General features: G+C 49.2%; 3 protein-coding genes across 3 annotated transcripts; 2 read left to right on the forward strand and 1 right to left on the reverse strand.

Moving 5' to 3' along the window:
- Positions 1-1,626: 1,626 nt before the first annotated feature.
- On the reverse strand, positions 1,627-3,739 carry Pdw03_2958 (Malic enzyme; the record flags this gene model as incomplete). Its single annotated transcript, XM_014677185.1, has 5 exons — positions 1,627-2,701; positions 2,771-3,119; positions 3,205-3,283; positions 3,363-3,582; positions 3,654-3,739. 5 exons carry the CDS (start codon positions 3,737-3,739, stop codon positions 1,627-1,629), a joined length of 1,809 nt encoding a protein of 602 aa, XP_014532671.1.
- A 2,193-nt stretch (positions 3,740-5,932) lies between these two features.
- Positions 5,933-8,221, forward strand: Pdw03_2959 (Bactericidal permeability-increasing protein, alpha/beta domain; the record flags this gene model as incomplete). The annotated part of the gene is made up of 2 exons (XM_066100335.1): positions 5,933-6,326; positions 6,414-8,221. 2 exons carry the CDS (start codon positions 5,933-5,935, stop codon positions 8,219-8,221), a joined length of 2,202 nt encoding a protein of 733 aa, XP_065955735.1.
- A 1,329-nt stretch (positions 8,222-9,550) lies between these two features.
- Positions 9,551-10,939, forward strand: Pdw03_2960 (Heat shock protein DnaJ, N-terminal; the record flags this gene model as incomplete). The annotated part of the gene is made up of 2 exons (XM_014677183.1): positions 9,551-9,720; positions 9,844-10,939. The coding sequence occupies 2 exons, from the start codon at positions 9,551-9,553 to the stop codon at positions 10,937-10,939; spliced, it is 1,266 nt and encodes a 421-aa protein (XP_014532669.1).
- Positions 10,940-12,855: the final 1,916 nt, after the last annotated feature.

A 12,855-nucleotide genomic window follows, 5' to 3' on the forward strand; every position in this document is an offset into this window, starting at 1 on the left:
GAGATGTCCTAGAGAAAAATAACTTGACGCTGCCACTTTCCCCTACGAGGCCATGTCCAGTCCTTAATGAGAGACTTTGCACCCATCATCTTTTGGGTTCAGAATTCTTCATTTCAGGTGTGCAATCTCCGTAAGTGCTCGTCGCTTAAGCTTGACTTGCAGTCAAATTATCTGAAAGAGGAAGAAATACCTCCCAGTCATACTCTTCCATTCTCTGACCCGAAAATTATCACCCTAAAACAATGCAAGTACTAATCAAACCCCAAATCTACCAAGGCACAATGACAATCCCCTTTCCCTAACTTCTACATCTACATATTATAATTTAACAAACTAGTCCGTAGATTAGCTATCCAGCCCTCGAAAACAGAGAAGAAGAGATCTACACTCTCAGCCCCAGCCTAGAAAGATGCAACGGCAAGAAGCGCGTATACTATACCACAGCTACCTTATTTTTAATACCAACTACGCCTCCTTACCAACCCTCTAGTCCAGCAATAGACACAGGAACCTGGGATTGATAGCCGTAGGTCTTCCAAGACCAATAAGATCGCAAAGCATTATCCTTAATAGTCGCCTCAGCGCTAGTGTATGAGAGATCTAAGCTATAGCTAGAGTACCGTGCTTTGAGTAGGTGTTGGTGCATTTCTTTTATTCCGCGATGAGGGAGCTGTTAGTTTCGCTATCTAAATAATCGCTGTATAGGGCTAGGTTGAAGGGGCTACCTAAGTGGTTTACGTCGACTTGGAAATTTCCTAGTACGGTGTCAGAGTGAATCTAGCTCTGAGGGATATTTTTTTTCTTAGTGTTGGGTGGACTACGGTCATAGCTAGGGCTTAAGGGTTTTGCATTCGCCATCAACGTCTCAATCTCAATCTAGTAGCCTGAGACCTTGCCTATGGAGATCCTTCCCCATCCACCATTCGGCTAAACCAGTCCACAAGGGAACTTGACTTGGTTTGCGAGTGGAGATGGTATGGTGTATATACACTTCACTTCGCATGGGATCAAGACAGTGTACATTATACAGTCTAACGCAATGGACGATGTAGATAGTCAAGTCCGACAGATTCAACACACGCTGATAATGTTGTCCCTCTTCATTCTTACAGCTTCGTTTGGAATTTCGGTTTTTGCTTGGGTGGTTTAGGGTAACCATGATTGCGAGCTCTAAACGTGTTGACTTTTTGTTGAACAATCAGACACCATCAACCCGTGGACAAGTTTAATTGTAGATCAGATGAAGTTTAGTAAGACAATGGGATAGTTGAAAGGTCTAAAAATTGTTCATTCACATGGCAATGGCAGCTAAATGCTAACTATCCCCAAGATCTAACCCCAAAAAGCAAGCCGAAAAACCAAAAAAAAGTGCTGGGTATTCTATCAGGGAAAAAGAAGTTCGTGTCTAACCCGAAAATAGGCAGTGAAGAAGAAGAAGAAGAAGAAGAAGAAGAAAAGAAAGGAACAAAAGTGCGCTCGAAACCAAAAGGGTAAATGTGAAAAGTCAAATGTGACATGCGAGTCCATCACGCAGAGATTCTAAGCGCTGACGGATTAGAACAGATGCTCTTTTTTTGTTGCAAAGTGCAGCATGCAGAACTGAGATCAAGAAATCGATTTCAAGTCTTACAACTTGGCATGCTTGTCTTCAGTCGGGGATCCACTCGCCGTGATGGGAGGGGAGATTGTTCCCAGACTGGAGAGGAGGTGGCCGACCTCACGCTCCAGAGCGCGGACCTCAGTGTGAGGGTCGTACATGCGGCTCTTGATCCAGTTGTTGAGCTCAACATCGCTCATAGAGCGCAGGGAAATCTCGCGGTCAACCTTGTCCTCCTGGGCAGCGCGAATCACCTTGCGGGTGACGACGACACTGACCTCGCGGATGCGGGTGATGTCAGGATAGAGCAAACCACGCTCGAGTTCCTCGCCGGTAAGGGCAGTGGAGAGGGCATCGCCGGAGGCGTAGATCATGCTGTCTGTAACGCGGACGGCCTTGGACAGGATGCTGCCGAGACCGATACCGGGGAAGACGTACATGTTGTTACCCTGGCCGGGGTAGTAAGTGCGGGTCTCGCCGGCGGAATTGGTGAAGGTGAAGTTGGGGAAGGGAGATCCGGAGGCGAAGAGGCAGCGGCCATCGGTGTGGGTGATGGCGGTCTCGAAGTCACACTCGGACTTGGAGGAAGGGTTAGAGAGGGGGAAGATGAGAGGGGCGGTGTTCCAGTCAGCCATCTTGCGCAGGATCTCTGGGGTGAAGACGCCGCCCATAGTGGAGAGACCCATCAGGATGGAGGGCTTGACGTAGTCAATGACCTCTTCGAGGGTCTTGTACTGCTCGGCGTTGTTGTCACGGCGGGCGAAGTAGACCTTGTGGTCAGCGAGCTTGTCGCCGCGGTCAGCGGTGACGAGACCCTTTGTGTCGACGAGGTAGAAGCAGTTGCGGGCTTCATCCTCGGTCATGCCTTCGCGCATGAAGAACTCGACAATCTGGCGAGCAACACCGACACCGGCGCTGCCAGCGCCGAAGAACACCGCGCGGTGGTCCTTGCAGGGCAGACCGGAGCGCTTGACAGCGTTGATGACACCGCCAAGGATGACTGCACCAGTACCCTGAATGTCATCATTGAAGCAGGTGTACGAGTTGCGGTACCGCTCAAGAGCAGGGAAGGGGTTCTTGAAATCCTCAAATTGGATGACGATACTAGAGAAGTTTTGTTAGTCGTTGCTGCAGGGAGATTACCCGAAAGACGTGTGAGAGTGAGTCGCTTACCCAGGCCAGCGGTCGGTAAGAGCAGCCATCAGCTCGTCCAAGAACTCCCGCTCCTCTTCGGGGGAGATCTTCTCGCGACGGCTACCCATGTACAGCGGGTCTTCCCGAAGAGCCTTGTTGTTAGTGCCCAGATCGAGAGTCAGAGGAAGAGTGACCTCGGGACGAATACCCGCACAGGCGGTGTAAAGGGCCAATTTGCCAATGGGGATACCCATGCCGTTGATACCCAGATCACCCAGTCCGAGGATGCGGGAACCATCGGTGATACAGGTGATTTCGACGCTAGACTCGGGCCAATTGGAGATGACCGAAGCCAGGTTTCCGCGATCTTCCCAGCTCAGGTACATACCTAACACGATCGTTAGCGTCTTCGGTTCTAATTCGGGTGCGGAGAAAAAGCCAATGGCGGAGAAGATGATCTCAGCTATTCGTACCTTCGGGCTGTTGGTAGATCTCGGACCACCGTTGGCAGGCCTCGCCCACCACTGGGGTATAGATCAAGGGAGTCATTTCCTGCAGGGATCATTATACGGTCAATTTTTGTTTCTCCCAAGTATCGCAGTCCTATCACGTATCTCGGTGTGCAACGTACCCTGAGGTGGTCTGTCACCAGACGGTAGAACAAGTGCACATTGTTCTTGCGCAGCGTGCTGAGGTAGAGGAATTTATCGATAGGGGTGTTCTTCAGACCCAGCTGAGCCAGGCATCGGGTCTTCTGTGTTTCGTAGCCCTCAGCGCGAGGAGGAGTGAGGCCATACGTGCGCAGGTACTTGCGAATATATGCAGGATTGGCGGTATCATAGTTGGCGTCACTAAAGAAGAGATCTTAGCGACTGCTTTCTCCGTTGCAAGCCTGAGCTAGGTGAGCTGATTATTGACTTACGCAGGCGAAGCGTGGTTCACATAGGGAGCCGGGGTAGCATGCACCGGCCGGCTTTGTTGAGTGGACAGTGGAGGGTATCGAGCCATTGTAATTGACTGAGAAGACTTCAAGTTGGAGGTAGAAGTAGAATGGTAGAAAGAAAAAAAAGGGTAGGGAGCAGATGCGAGTCTGTTTTTATGTACACGAGACAACATACTAAATTTGCCCTGGGAAGTTCGTGCGCACATCAAGGACATTCCGACAGGAGAGTGGTCAGATAATTAACCGGAACCGCGTGTCAAGGCGACACAGAGTCAACAAAAGAGGCATGATTTGGAGTCGGGAAGAGTCGGAGGAGAGGCCATGTGGATTCATTTTTCGGTGTTGACAGCGAACCGTTGCGCATGAAAGCCTTTCTGGATTCTGGATCCCTCCAAAAGCTTCTTTTTTTATTTCTTTTTTTATTTCTGGAAGATTTTTTTTGTTCGGGAAGTAGATCCAGCAAGGATGGTATCGCCGTGTGGAGACGGGGAGGCGCCGACTCCGACCAAAGTGGAGACATAGCACAGTCAGGGTTGTAAATGGAAAAAAAAAAAAAAAGAGTATCATCCAATTTGAATGAGACACATAATTTCCATGGAAATTGCATGGGATGATTGCGGGATTTTTTAGTTTTCATTCCAGCACTGCGTAGGGAGCTGCCCTATTTGTACCACATTTATTGGGAAGAAGTGGACAATTGGGAAATTGGAAAATTGGGAAATTGGAAAAATTGGAGCATCTCGGAGTTAGAAATTTACAGTTTACACCATTTTGCACGGTAGACCTTGAACTGGTGATGACAGCCAAGTAGAATTGTGCATAAAGAACATACTGTAATCTGATTGGCTACAAAAGCCGGGGTGGAAAACACCTTCGGTTGACGCTAGTCCTTCTTGGGTCTAAGACTCCACCAAGTCCACAGCTACGAGCTCCCAGAGCCGCAGACAGTGCCGAAGTGGAGTGAAGCTATCTAATTATGTCGATTCGGTGTTTCCATTTTAGAATCTTCCTTTTTTTTTTCAATTTTTATTTGGACTTCAGATTCTTCACAAGGCGGATGGAAAAGAGATTGAAAAAAAAATTCAAGGATAAATCGGAGTTCGGCGACGGAGACTGCCCGCTCCTAAAACATCTCATGTTGCTACAACATACGAGTTATACAAATGTACCTATAGATAGGAAAATTATATCAAGACCTCTCCCGATCGGAAGCTCACCGGTGAGACTTTTAGGCCTTCGTTTCGAGTCCGCCGCGTTGGCGATGATATTCGGCCTTGTGAATGGCTCTCGGTCGCCGACACAGGGGGCTTTGATTACTCATGTTCTCCAGCACGGTTGCGTTATTTTTCTTCCCCCCCCCCCTTCAATTCTATTCTTTCAATCATCAGGTCTGGAACCTCCACTCAGCTTTGTCGGAAGACACAATTCGGGAATCCAGGGATTTCATATCTCGTCACTGATTGGACCGCTTGTCCGGGTAACCTGGCAGCTCTGTGTAAGGCTTTAAGCTTCTATTAATAATCCTCACTCCTATACAACAGACTCTGCTCTATCTACTGCGTACATATTGGATGCAATTCTCCGACCTCGTCAGGGCTTTTCCTCACTTGTAGTTCCTAACGTTGGGGCAGGGCTTGGAAGGGGGGTTTTTTTTTTTTTTTTTTCTCGCGTGGATGTACGGAACACATCGTAGAATGTGAGTGAGCTCATGCATCGGACATATCATGTCATTCTCGATTACGAAGCTCTGTACTCCGTACCCAGTACGGAGTACACATGAGGCATATATGTACATTTTTGGCTTTGGGTCTCCTTTCTACCGCAGATCAGGGTCTCCCTATCAATAATTACACAATTCAAGAGCGCAGAGTGGATAAATTGAGAAGCAAATGAAGCAAACATCGAAATGGGCCCGATTTAAGTGAAGGAAAATGGCCCGGCTAAATCCATAGCTTTCCCCAGATCGCGGCTCATCGAGTCTTTACATAATACGTAGTTTCAAGTACTTCATCCAAGAGCTTCTTGACTCTTGAAAATCTCTCAAATGAGAACTGGATTCAAGAAATCTTCTGGGTCCAATGTACTTAGACAATATAGCAAGAGCAAACATTTACGTCGCACTGTACGAATGATGTGTCGTCATATGCCCAAAACAGGTTCCCGAGCTGGACTCCTCCCCTACGTAGAACGTCAACCTTCATTGAGCTTTATCGTCCAACATTACTGTTATTCTCACACGGTCCAGGGCTTGTTCCATCATGCCTTCCGAGACCGAACCTCTCCTCCCTCGCTACGAGGATGACACCTCCCGTCAGCGACAACTCCATCAAAAGCTACACAGCTACCAGATGATCCGCGCCATCTCCGAGGGATACATGCCAACTACTGAACAAACCATTGCCAACCTTCGCACTCTCCTAGCTTCCGACATCCTCAACCTGCGTAATCAGGACATCGGCCGCGTCGGTCGCCAGCTAGTACGGGATAGTCGACTGTGGATCCTGGTCTTTATCGAATTTCTGCAACAGAAGAACAGCCAAGACCAGCTCCAGGAATTTCTGTGGCGCCTGGCCCGTTCACGCGTCGAGGTGGATAGCGAGAGGGTTTCGAGACAGGCCGCTCACGTGAAGGCGCGGGCAGACACTAAGGCTGGTGGGTCGCGCATTTCCACTCCCCAGCTTACGGGCTTGGCACATGTTAATCACAAGTTGATGACCGTTCGCTAACCCCTGCAAGTAGCGTATGACAGCTTTCGCACCGTCGGTGGTCTTCTTCTGACCAATGCTGATTTCCGTCTTTTTGTCGATGACATCGTTACCGTTGGCCGCCAGATCTTCGCTGATACCGCTGAATCCCTCGCGGAAGCTTCCAAGCGAGTTGCGGAACAAATCAAACCGTCCGAGGAAGAAGAACGGGCGCTGCAGGGTCCCGGTGCTGATGACGGGCATGCGCTATCGAAGGCAGAGGTGAACGAGGAAATTGCAAATGTTGCTGATGTGGCCGAGGAAGGGATCGCTCAGACCAGTCATGATGCCGTACAGAGCGCTAAGGAGCACCTGTCGGGCCGAGAGAGAGATACCTTGCTGTTCCGACTAAAGCAGGCAGTTCTGAAGCTCCGGGAGAGAACGGATTACTCTGACTCCGTGGCAACACTTGCTCAGTTGGTAGCACGCTATGCTAAGATCTACGCGGATGTAGCAGAGAACACTGCCTCGGTCGTGCAAGAAGACCTGGAGATCAATGATGACCTCAAGCGGGCGGTCGACGTATTCTGGATTCTTTTACGGTCATTCGGTAGCGCAGAAGAGTGGGATCGGCTGCAGGAGAAGTTTCACAACGTATTGCGCCATGCAAACAAAGATCCCGAGTTTGATAATCTACTCGGAGAAGTCGGAATTTCCTTGCAGGACATGTTCACCAACCCCAAGTTCTTCGACTCAGCACCGCAGAAGCTGGATGAACTCAAACAACACTCCGGCAAAGTGAGCTCAGAGACGAGTCTTCGAAAGGATGTGGATGATTTCCTAGCACAGACCAAACGCACACTTAGAACTGTGCCGGAAGACCCAGCTGTCTCCAAGTTAATCAAGGCCACTAAGAAGGTCTACCAGGGCGCCTGGGGTGCCTACAACGACAAAAAGGCCGACCTCCCCGCAGACTTGGTGAACGTCTTTTTCCCAGTGCTCCTCCGAGCAATCCAATACATCCCAATCCCCCGCCTGGAGATATCTGCTCCAGAACTGGACCTTCTGCTCGAGAACCTAATCCTTGAACCAGGCCACACAGTAAATTTCTCCTCCTTCCTCCCCTACCGCATGCATCTCCTGACACGCAATGACATCGACGTGATAAAAACCCACGCCAAGCGCACAGAAACACTCATGAAAACTGCCTTTACAATCACCGTCCAAGGCTTCAACATCAGCGCCGAAGACTTCGGCTACTGGTTCCGCACGCACGCAGGCTTCTTCCACCTAAAGGACGAAGGCATAGCAAGCTTCTACCTCGACCGCCGCGGTATCGACATCTCCCTAGACATCGAAGTCGGCCGCGGCAGCCTGGAACAGATCTTCTCTTTGCGCGGCGTTCGCGTCTGCATCCACAAACTCGACTACACCGTCAAGCGTAGCAAGTGGAGATTCCTTCTATGGCTGACCAAGCCATTCTTGAAACATCTTGTCCGACGCGTGCTGGAGAAGAAGATCGCAGAGGAGATTGTTGCAGCTACGTTCGCGCTCAATCGCGAGCTCGTCTTTGCCCGTGAACGACTGCGTGCTGCGCGCATCGCTAACCCACAGGACCTGGCGACTTTTGTGCGGGCTGTCCTCGCCCGCCTTAGACCTGCTGACTCGGATGTTGAGACTAGGATTGGGTTTGAGCCGCTGAAGAAGGGTGTCTTTCAAGGTGTTTATGCTCCCGGCAGTATTGTGAAGACCTGGCATGAGGAGGCCACGCGCGCGCAGGAGGCTATTGAGGATGGGGATGAGACACGTGGGCTTGGTCAAACCTGGCACAATGATATCTTTAATGTTGCCGGGCAACACTGATCGCATTTCTTATCCGACTTGGGGATTTGAAGGAGCTGCTTTACTTTGTTAGCAGCGTTTGCAATGATTTTATGATGAATCTGACTGGATGTCTGCCTTGATGGCTTATGTTTCCGTTTCAATGCTCGCTTTTTGCTTCTTTTTGATCACGGAACAATCTCACATGTTAACGATTTCTAGTCGAGCAAAATTTGTAACGCTGGGGAAGTAGACCGTATACTATCAAATGTCTTCTACCCAGTTAGGTAGCGACCCCCTTTTTGGAGTCCCTTCAGCAAAGTCTCCAGTCCTTCGGATTGTAGCAAGGTGATGTTTGCTGGTTGCTTAGGCAGCGTCTATCAGATCTCTTCTTGCTCCTTGTCATGGGGCTTGTTCTTTGTCTCTGTGAAGCTAGCTATAAAGAGATAGTCCCATGGCAGCGAAGGTTCCTGATCTTTGGAAGTCTACCAACCACTCCTTTCTCACTCAAAGGTGCTACGTGTGTGACTTCAAACTGACCTGGGGGTTCATCAGTAGACCACTTCATCTGCAACATTTCCTGCTTTGCCCCCACCCCGAGGAACCTCGAGAACTTTTAATCGAGATTCTAGATTAAAACATTGATTTTCACTCAAATCGGTCGTGATGAGCAGTTACGCCTTGTTTTGAGGTTACTGCATGCGTCTGACCTTGTTTAGTTCACATCAGGGAACTGATAGTTTGGTCTATGTCTGACATTGATGATAGGAAAACATCCGGTGTTTCTGCCATGTTATATGGTCTTTCCTTTTGAAGATGACCAACACACAGATAAAGATGGCACTCCAGCTCCTCCAGACATCGATGTATATATTTGTGGAGTTGAACGACACAGCAGGCAATGTTGCCACACAACGCTGCTCCCAAAGGAGTGAATCTCTCCTGAAATAAAGAATCTGATTGAAGGCACTTATTCTAAATTGCAGTCTACTTTTCTAAACTCCATGCTCATCGTTCACTGCTTATTTTCCAGGCACAAAGGAGACAGCACGTGATCGGCCAAATATTGTTCCTCTTTTAGGCCACCTAATGTAGATCTAGCCCATGAAGCCGCGGAGCCAACACCTCCAATCTTCAATTCTTTACTCTCCTTTACTCTCTGGCATAAAACTCGGCGGAGGAGGACACTTGTGCCACTAGCGATTGAATCCTTCATGTCTAATATCTAAGCATCACAACAAACTCACCATAACCTCAGCTTGTCGAAGCTTCACCTACCTACACACCTCAGTCTACACAAACACATAAGTTCTCCATACCACATCTCTTCGAGCGCACGAGCAGCTGCTCGCGCAGCTCCGCACTGTTGAAATGCAATTATTACGATTCTTGGTCGCGCTAGCCGTGGTGTTATTCTCCGTCGTTGTAATTGCCGCCGAGGATTACTACAAGGTGCTTGGTATAGCGAAGTCCGCGTCAGAGAAGGACATCAAGCGCGCGTACAGAACACTAAGCAAGAAATACCACCCTGACAAGAATCCGTGAGTGCAGCTATTACCCTTTTTAATTTCTTTTTCTCCATGCCTTTTTTTTTCATTTTTGTGCCCCCCCCCCATATGCTCCACATTCTGCCCGCACAGCGCAATCGCTAACCCATCTCTCAGCGGCGATGACTCGGCACGCGAGAAATTCGTCGAAATAGCAGACGCCTACGACGTCCTCTCGAGTAGTACGCTGCGCAAAGTATACGACCAATATGGCCACGACGGGGTGGAGCAGCACCGCAAAGGCGAAGCAGCTGGCGGTGGCCACGACCCATTCGACTTGTTCTCACGATTCTTTGGCGGGGGTGGACACTCCGGGCATGCGCCTGGACACCGTCGCGGACCGGATATGGAAGTGCGGGCTGCGCTGCCGCTACGCGATTTCTACAATGGGCGCGAGATCAACTTCCTCGTTGAGAAGCAGCAGATTTGTGATTCATGTGAGGGAACGGGATCCAAGGATCGAGAGGTTGTGACTTGTGATCGGTGCGCTGGACGTGGTGTGGTCATTCAGAAACACATGCTTGCGCCGGGGATGTTCCAGCAGGTGCAGATGCAATGCGATAAGTGTCATGGACAGGGGAAGATGATTAAGAATCCTTGTCCTATCTGTGGGGGGAACCGGGTTGTTCGGAATCAGGTGGAGACCAGTGCTAGTATTGAGCCTGGGATGGGCAAGGGGACTAGGCTTGTTTTTGAGAATGAGGCCGATGAGAGCCCAGACTGGATTGCTGGGGATTTGATTGTTGTTTTGGATGAAACGGCGCCTGCGCTTGGGGTGGAGGAGGAAGAGAAGACGGATGGGACGTTCTTCCGACGGAAGGGGAAGGATCTTTTCTGGAAGGAAACTCTTTCGCTGCGCGAGGCGTGGATGGGGGGTTGGAGTCGCAATCTAACGCATCTTGACGGACATGTCGTTCGTCTTGGACGTGGACGTGGTGAGGTTGTGCAACCATGGGCCGTTGAGACGATTGCTGGGGAGGGTATGCCCCACTACTCCGAGGGTCATTTACATGACCACCATGATGAGAATGATGAAGCGGGCAATTTGTTTGTTGAGTATACTGTTATCCTGCCGGATCAGATGGAGAGCGGGATGGAGAAGGACTTCCATGCTCTTTGGGAGAAGTGGCGCAAGAAGGTTGGAGTTGATTTGGCGAAGGATTCGGGGCGACCGGTTGTGCCTCCGCCGGCGGAGGATAAGGATGAGTTGTGATGATTGCCTTTCACGGGGTTTAATACTTTTTTTTTTTTTTTTTAAAAAAAAGAGATCCCCTGTTCTTTTTCAGGGTCGATGTACATTGGATTGCATCTGTCGATTTGCGTGCATTCTAAGACTACGGGCTGGGGTTAGTTTAGACTCTTGGCTTGTGTTGAAATGCCATACGATTGAATCATTTGAATCCTACACGATAGCCTCCTTTTCTCAATTAGAAGATATATTGAATTGAAGACAGTCTACTTAGTCCCATGGTAATCACGTCTGAATTTTGTGCATACATGACTTAATGTCAAGTCAGAGCCCCTCTACAGAATTCTCTGTACCCTCGTTCAGGCTTTCATTGACACACGTGGGACGACCGGGATTTACTGCCCCTGCTATCATCCTGTCCGATGCAGATCGACGGTCGGAAAGATCGGCCCAGGATTGAAATTCTGTACCCAATATATGAAACTCTGAATTCTGATTCTACCGAAATTGTCGCACACTGTTTGGTCACAATGCGTCCACCTCACCTAAGGGGGTTTGTGGCGCAGGACGTAAACAAAGAAAGACCGGGTGCACGGCGCATAGATCTATGGGAATGGTCTAACTGGAATCGGCCTATCAGGGCAGGGGGGATAGGGTCAGGGGTACAGGACAGGGGTTGGATGTAGTGGCGAATAAGGCTGGTCTGTTTTCAACTACAGAGTACACATAACCCACTTCTTGACCGTCATTTCATGTTCATGTATGTGACTGATATCAAGGGGTCGGATTTTCGTTTGACGGTTCAGCGAGAGGATCTCTTTCCATGTGCAAACCCATCTAGCAGCATTCCCTTTGCGGATACGGGACCCTGTTTGGATTCTGTAGAATTGGGGGAAGGGTGGATCGTATGTATCGCAATCGGAGTTGGTTCATTCTACGATAGTGTGTGGTTAACTGTTTTTATTGGGACCTTGTCTGATCCTCCTATGTATTGTTGCTTTTGGAAAGAACTCCAAGAGTTACCAACCACTGGATCTAGGGTAGGATAGAAGCAGAAACACAGCTCATTCTCTCACCGACACAATCCTTAGAAATTTCCCACATAGACTGGGGATGGGAATCAAATGCGATCAAGTCAAAGTTGAAACTAAACATTTCGCCGGAAACACCATCTCACACAATTACGAAGGACAAGAATATTCCCTAAAAATCAGTTACAACCTCCGGAGGCTGAGCCTATCAGATAGCCCTACCACCTTGCAGTATAGGCAAAGATGGAAACAGCCACTACGGAGTACACACCGTACGAACTACTCGAGGATTGACAAGCCTCATAGATGTTGGTAGGAAACTAGAGTAGACTTCTATATAGACTTCCTACCGTCTAACAGGGGCATCTTTCCGATCAATGATTTGCCGGCATCTTGGTGCGTCCATGTATACCTCGTATCCCCGTTGTTGTCTGCGTGTACACCGTGCACTGCCCGTAACTTTGAGTAAGCCCACGATGTGAACCATGGACAGAGCAAAGTAGACTGATTGAAAAAAAAAAAACCAAAAAAAAACCAGCCAATGTAGGCCGTCCACGTTGAGACAACCCGCGTCTAGATGCGGCTACGAACAGACTTTTGGGGGCAAGCTAAGAGTACGCGGATCCGGTATTTAAGCCGGAAAGACGCTAGTTGCCTTGCGGGGCGATAAGTGTCCCGGTACGCTAAGAATTGCGAGAGTGCATAAATAGAAGTACCATTGAACCTGTGGTCGGAGTGGATGGGTTAACTACCTCGATAGATTGATGGATGTTGTAGCATCTCTTTTTGGTGGGGCGGCATGGAGTTTGGTTGTCAAAGAAGTCCCCGTAAACTTCTTTGATGCACAATGCAAAGCCGTGGAATTCTTTTCTCATGGGATGATGTTCTTTGTATACGCCGCTTGAAGTT

This window comes from Penicillium digitatum, chromosome 1 (assembly GCF_016767815.1).
Source record: "Penicillium digitatum chromosome 1, complete sequence".
NCBI lineage: Eukaryota > Fungi > Ascomycota > Eurotiomycetes > Eurotiales > Aspergillaceae > Penicillium > Penicillium digitatum.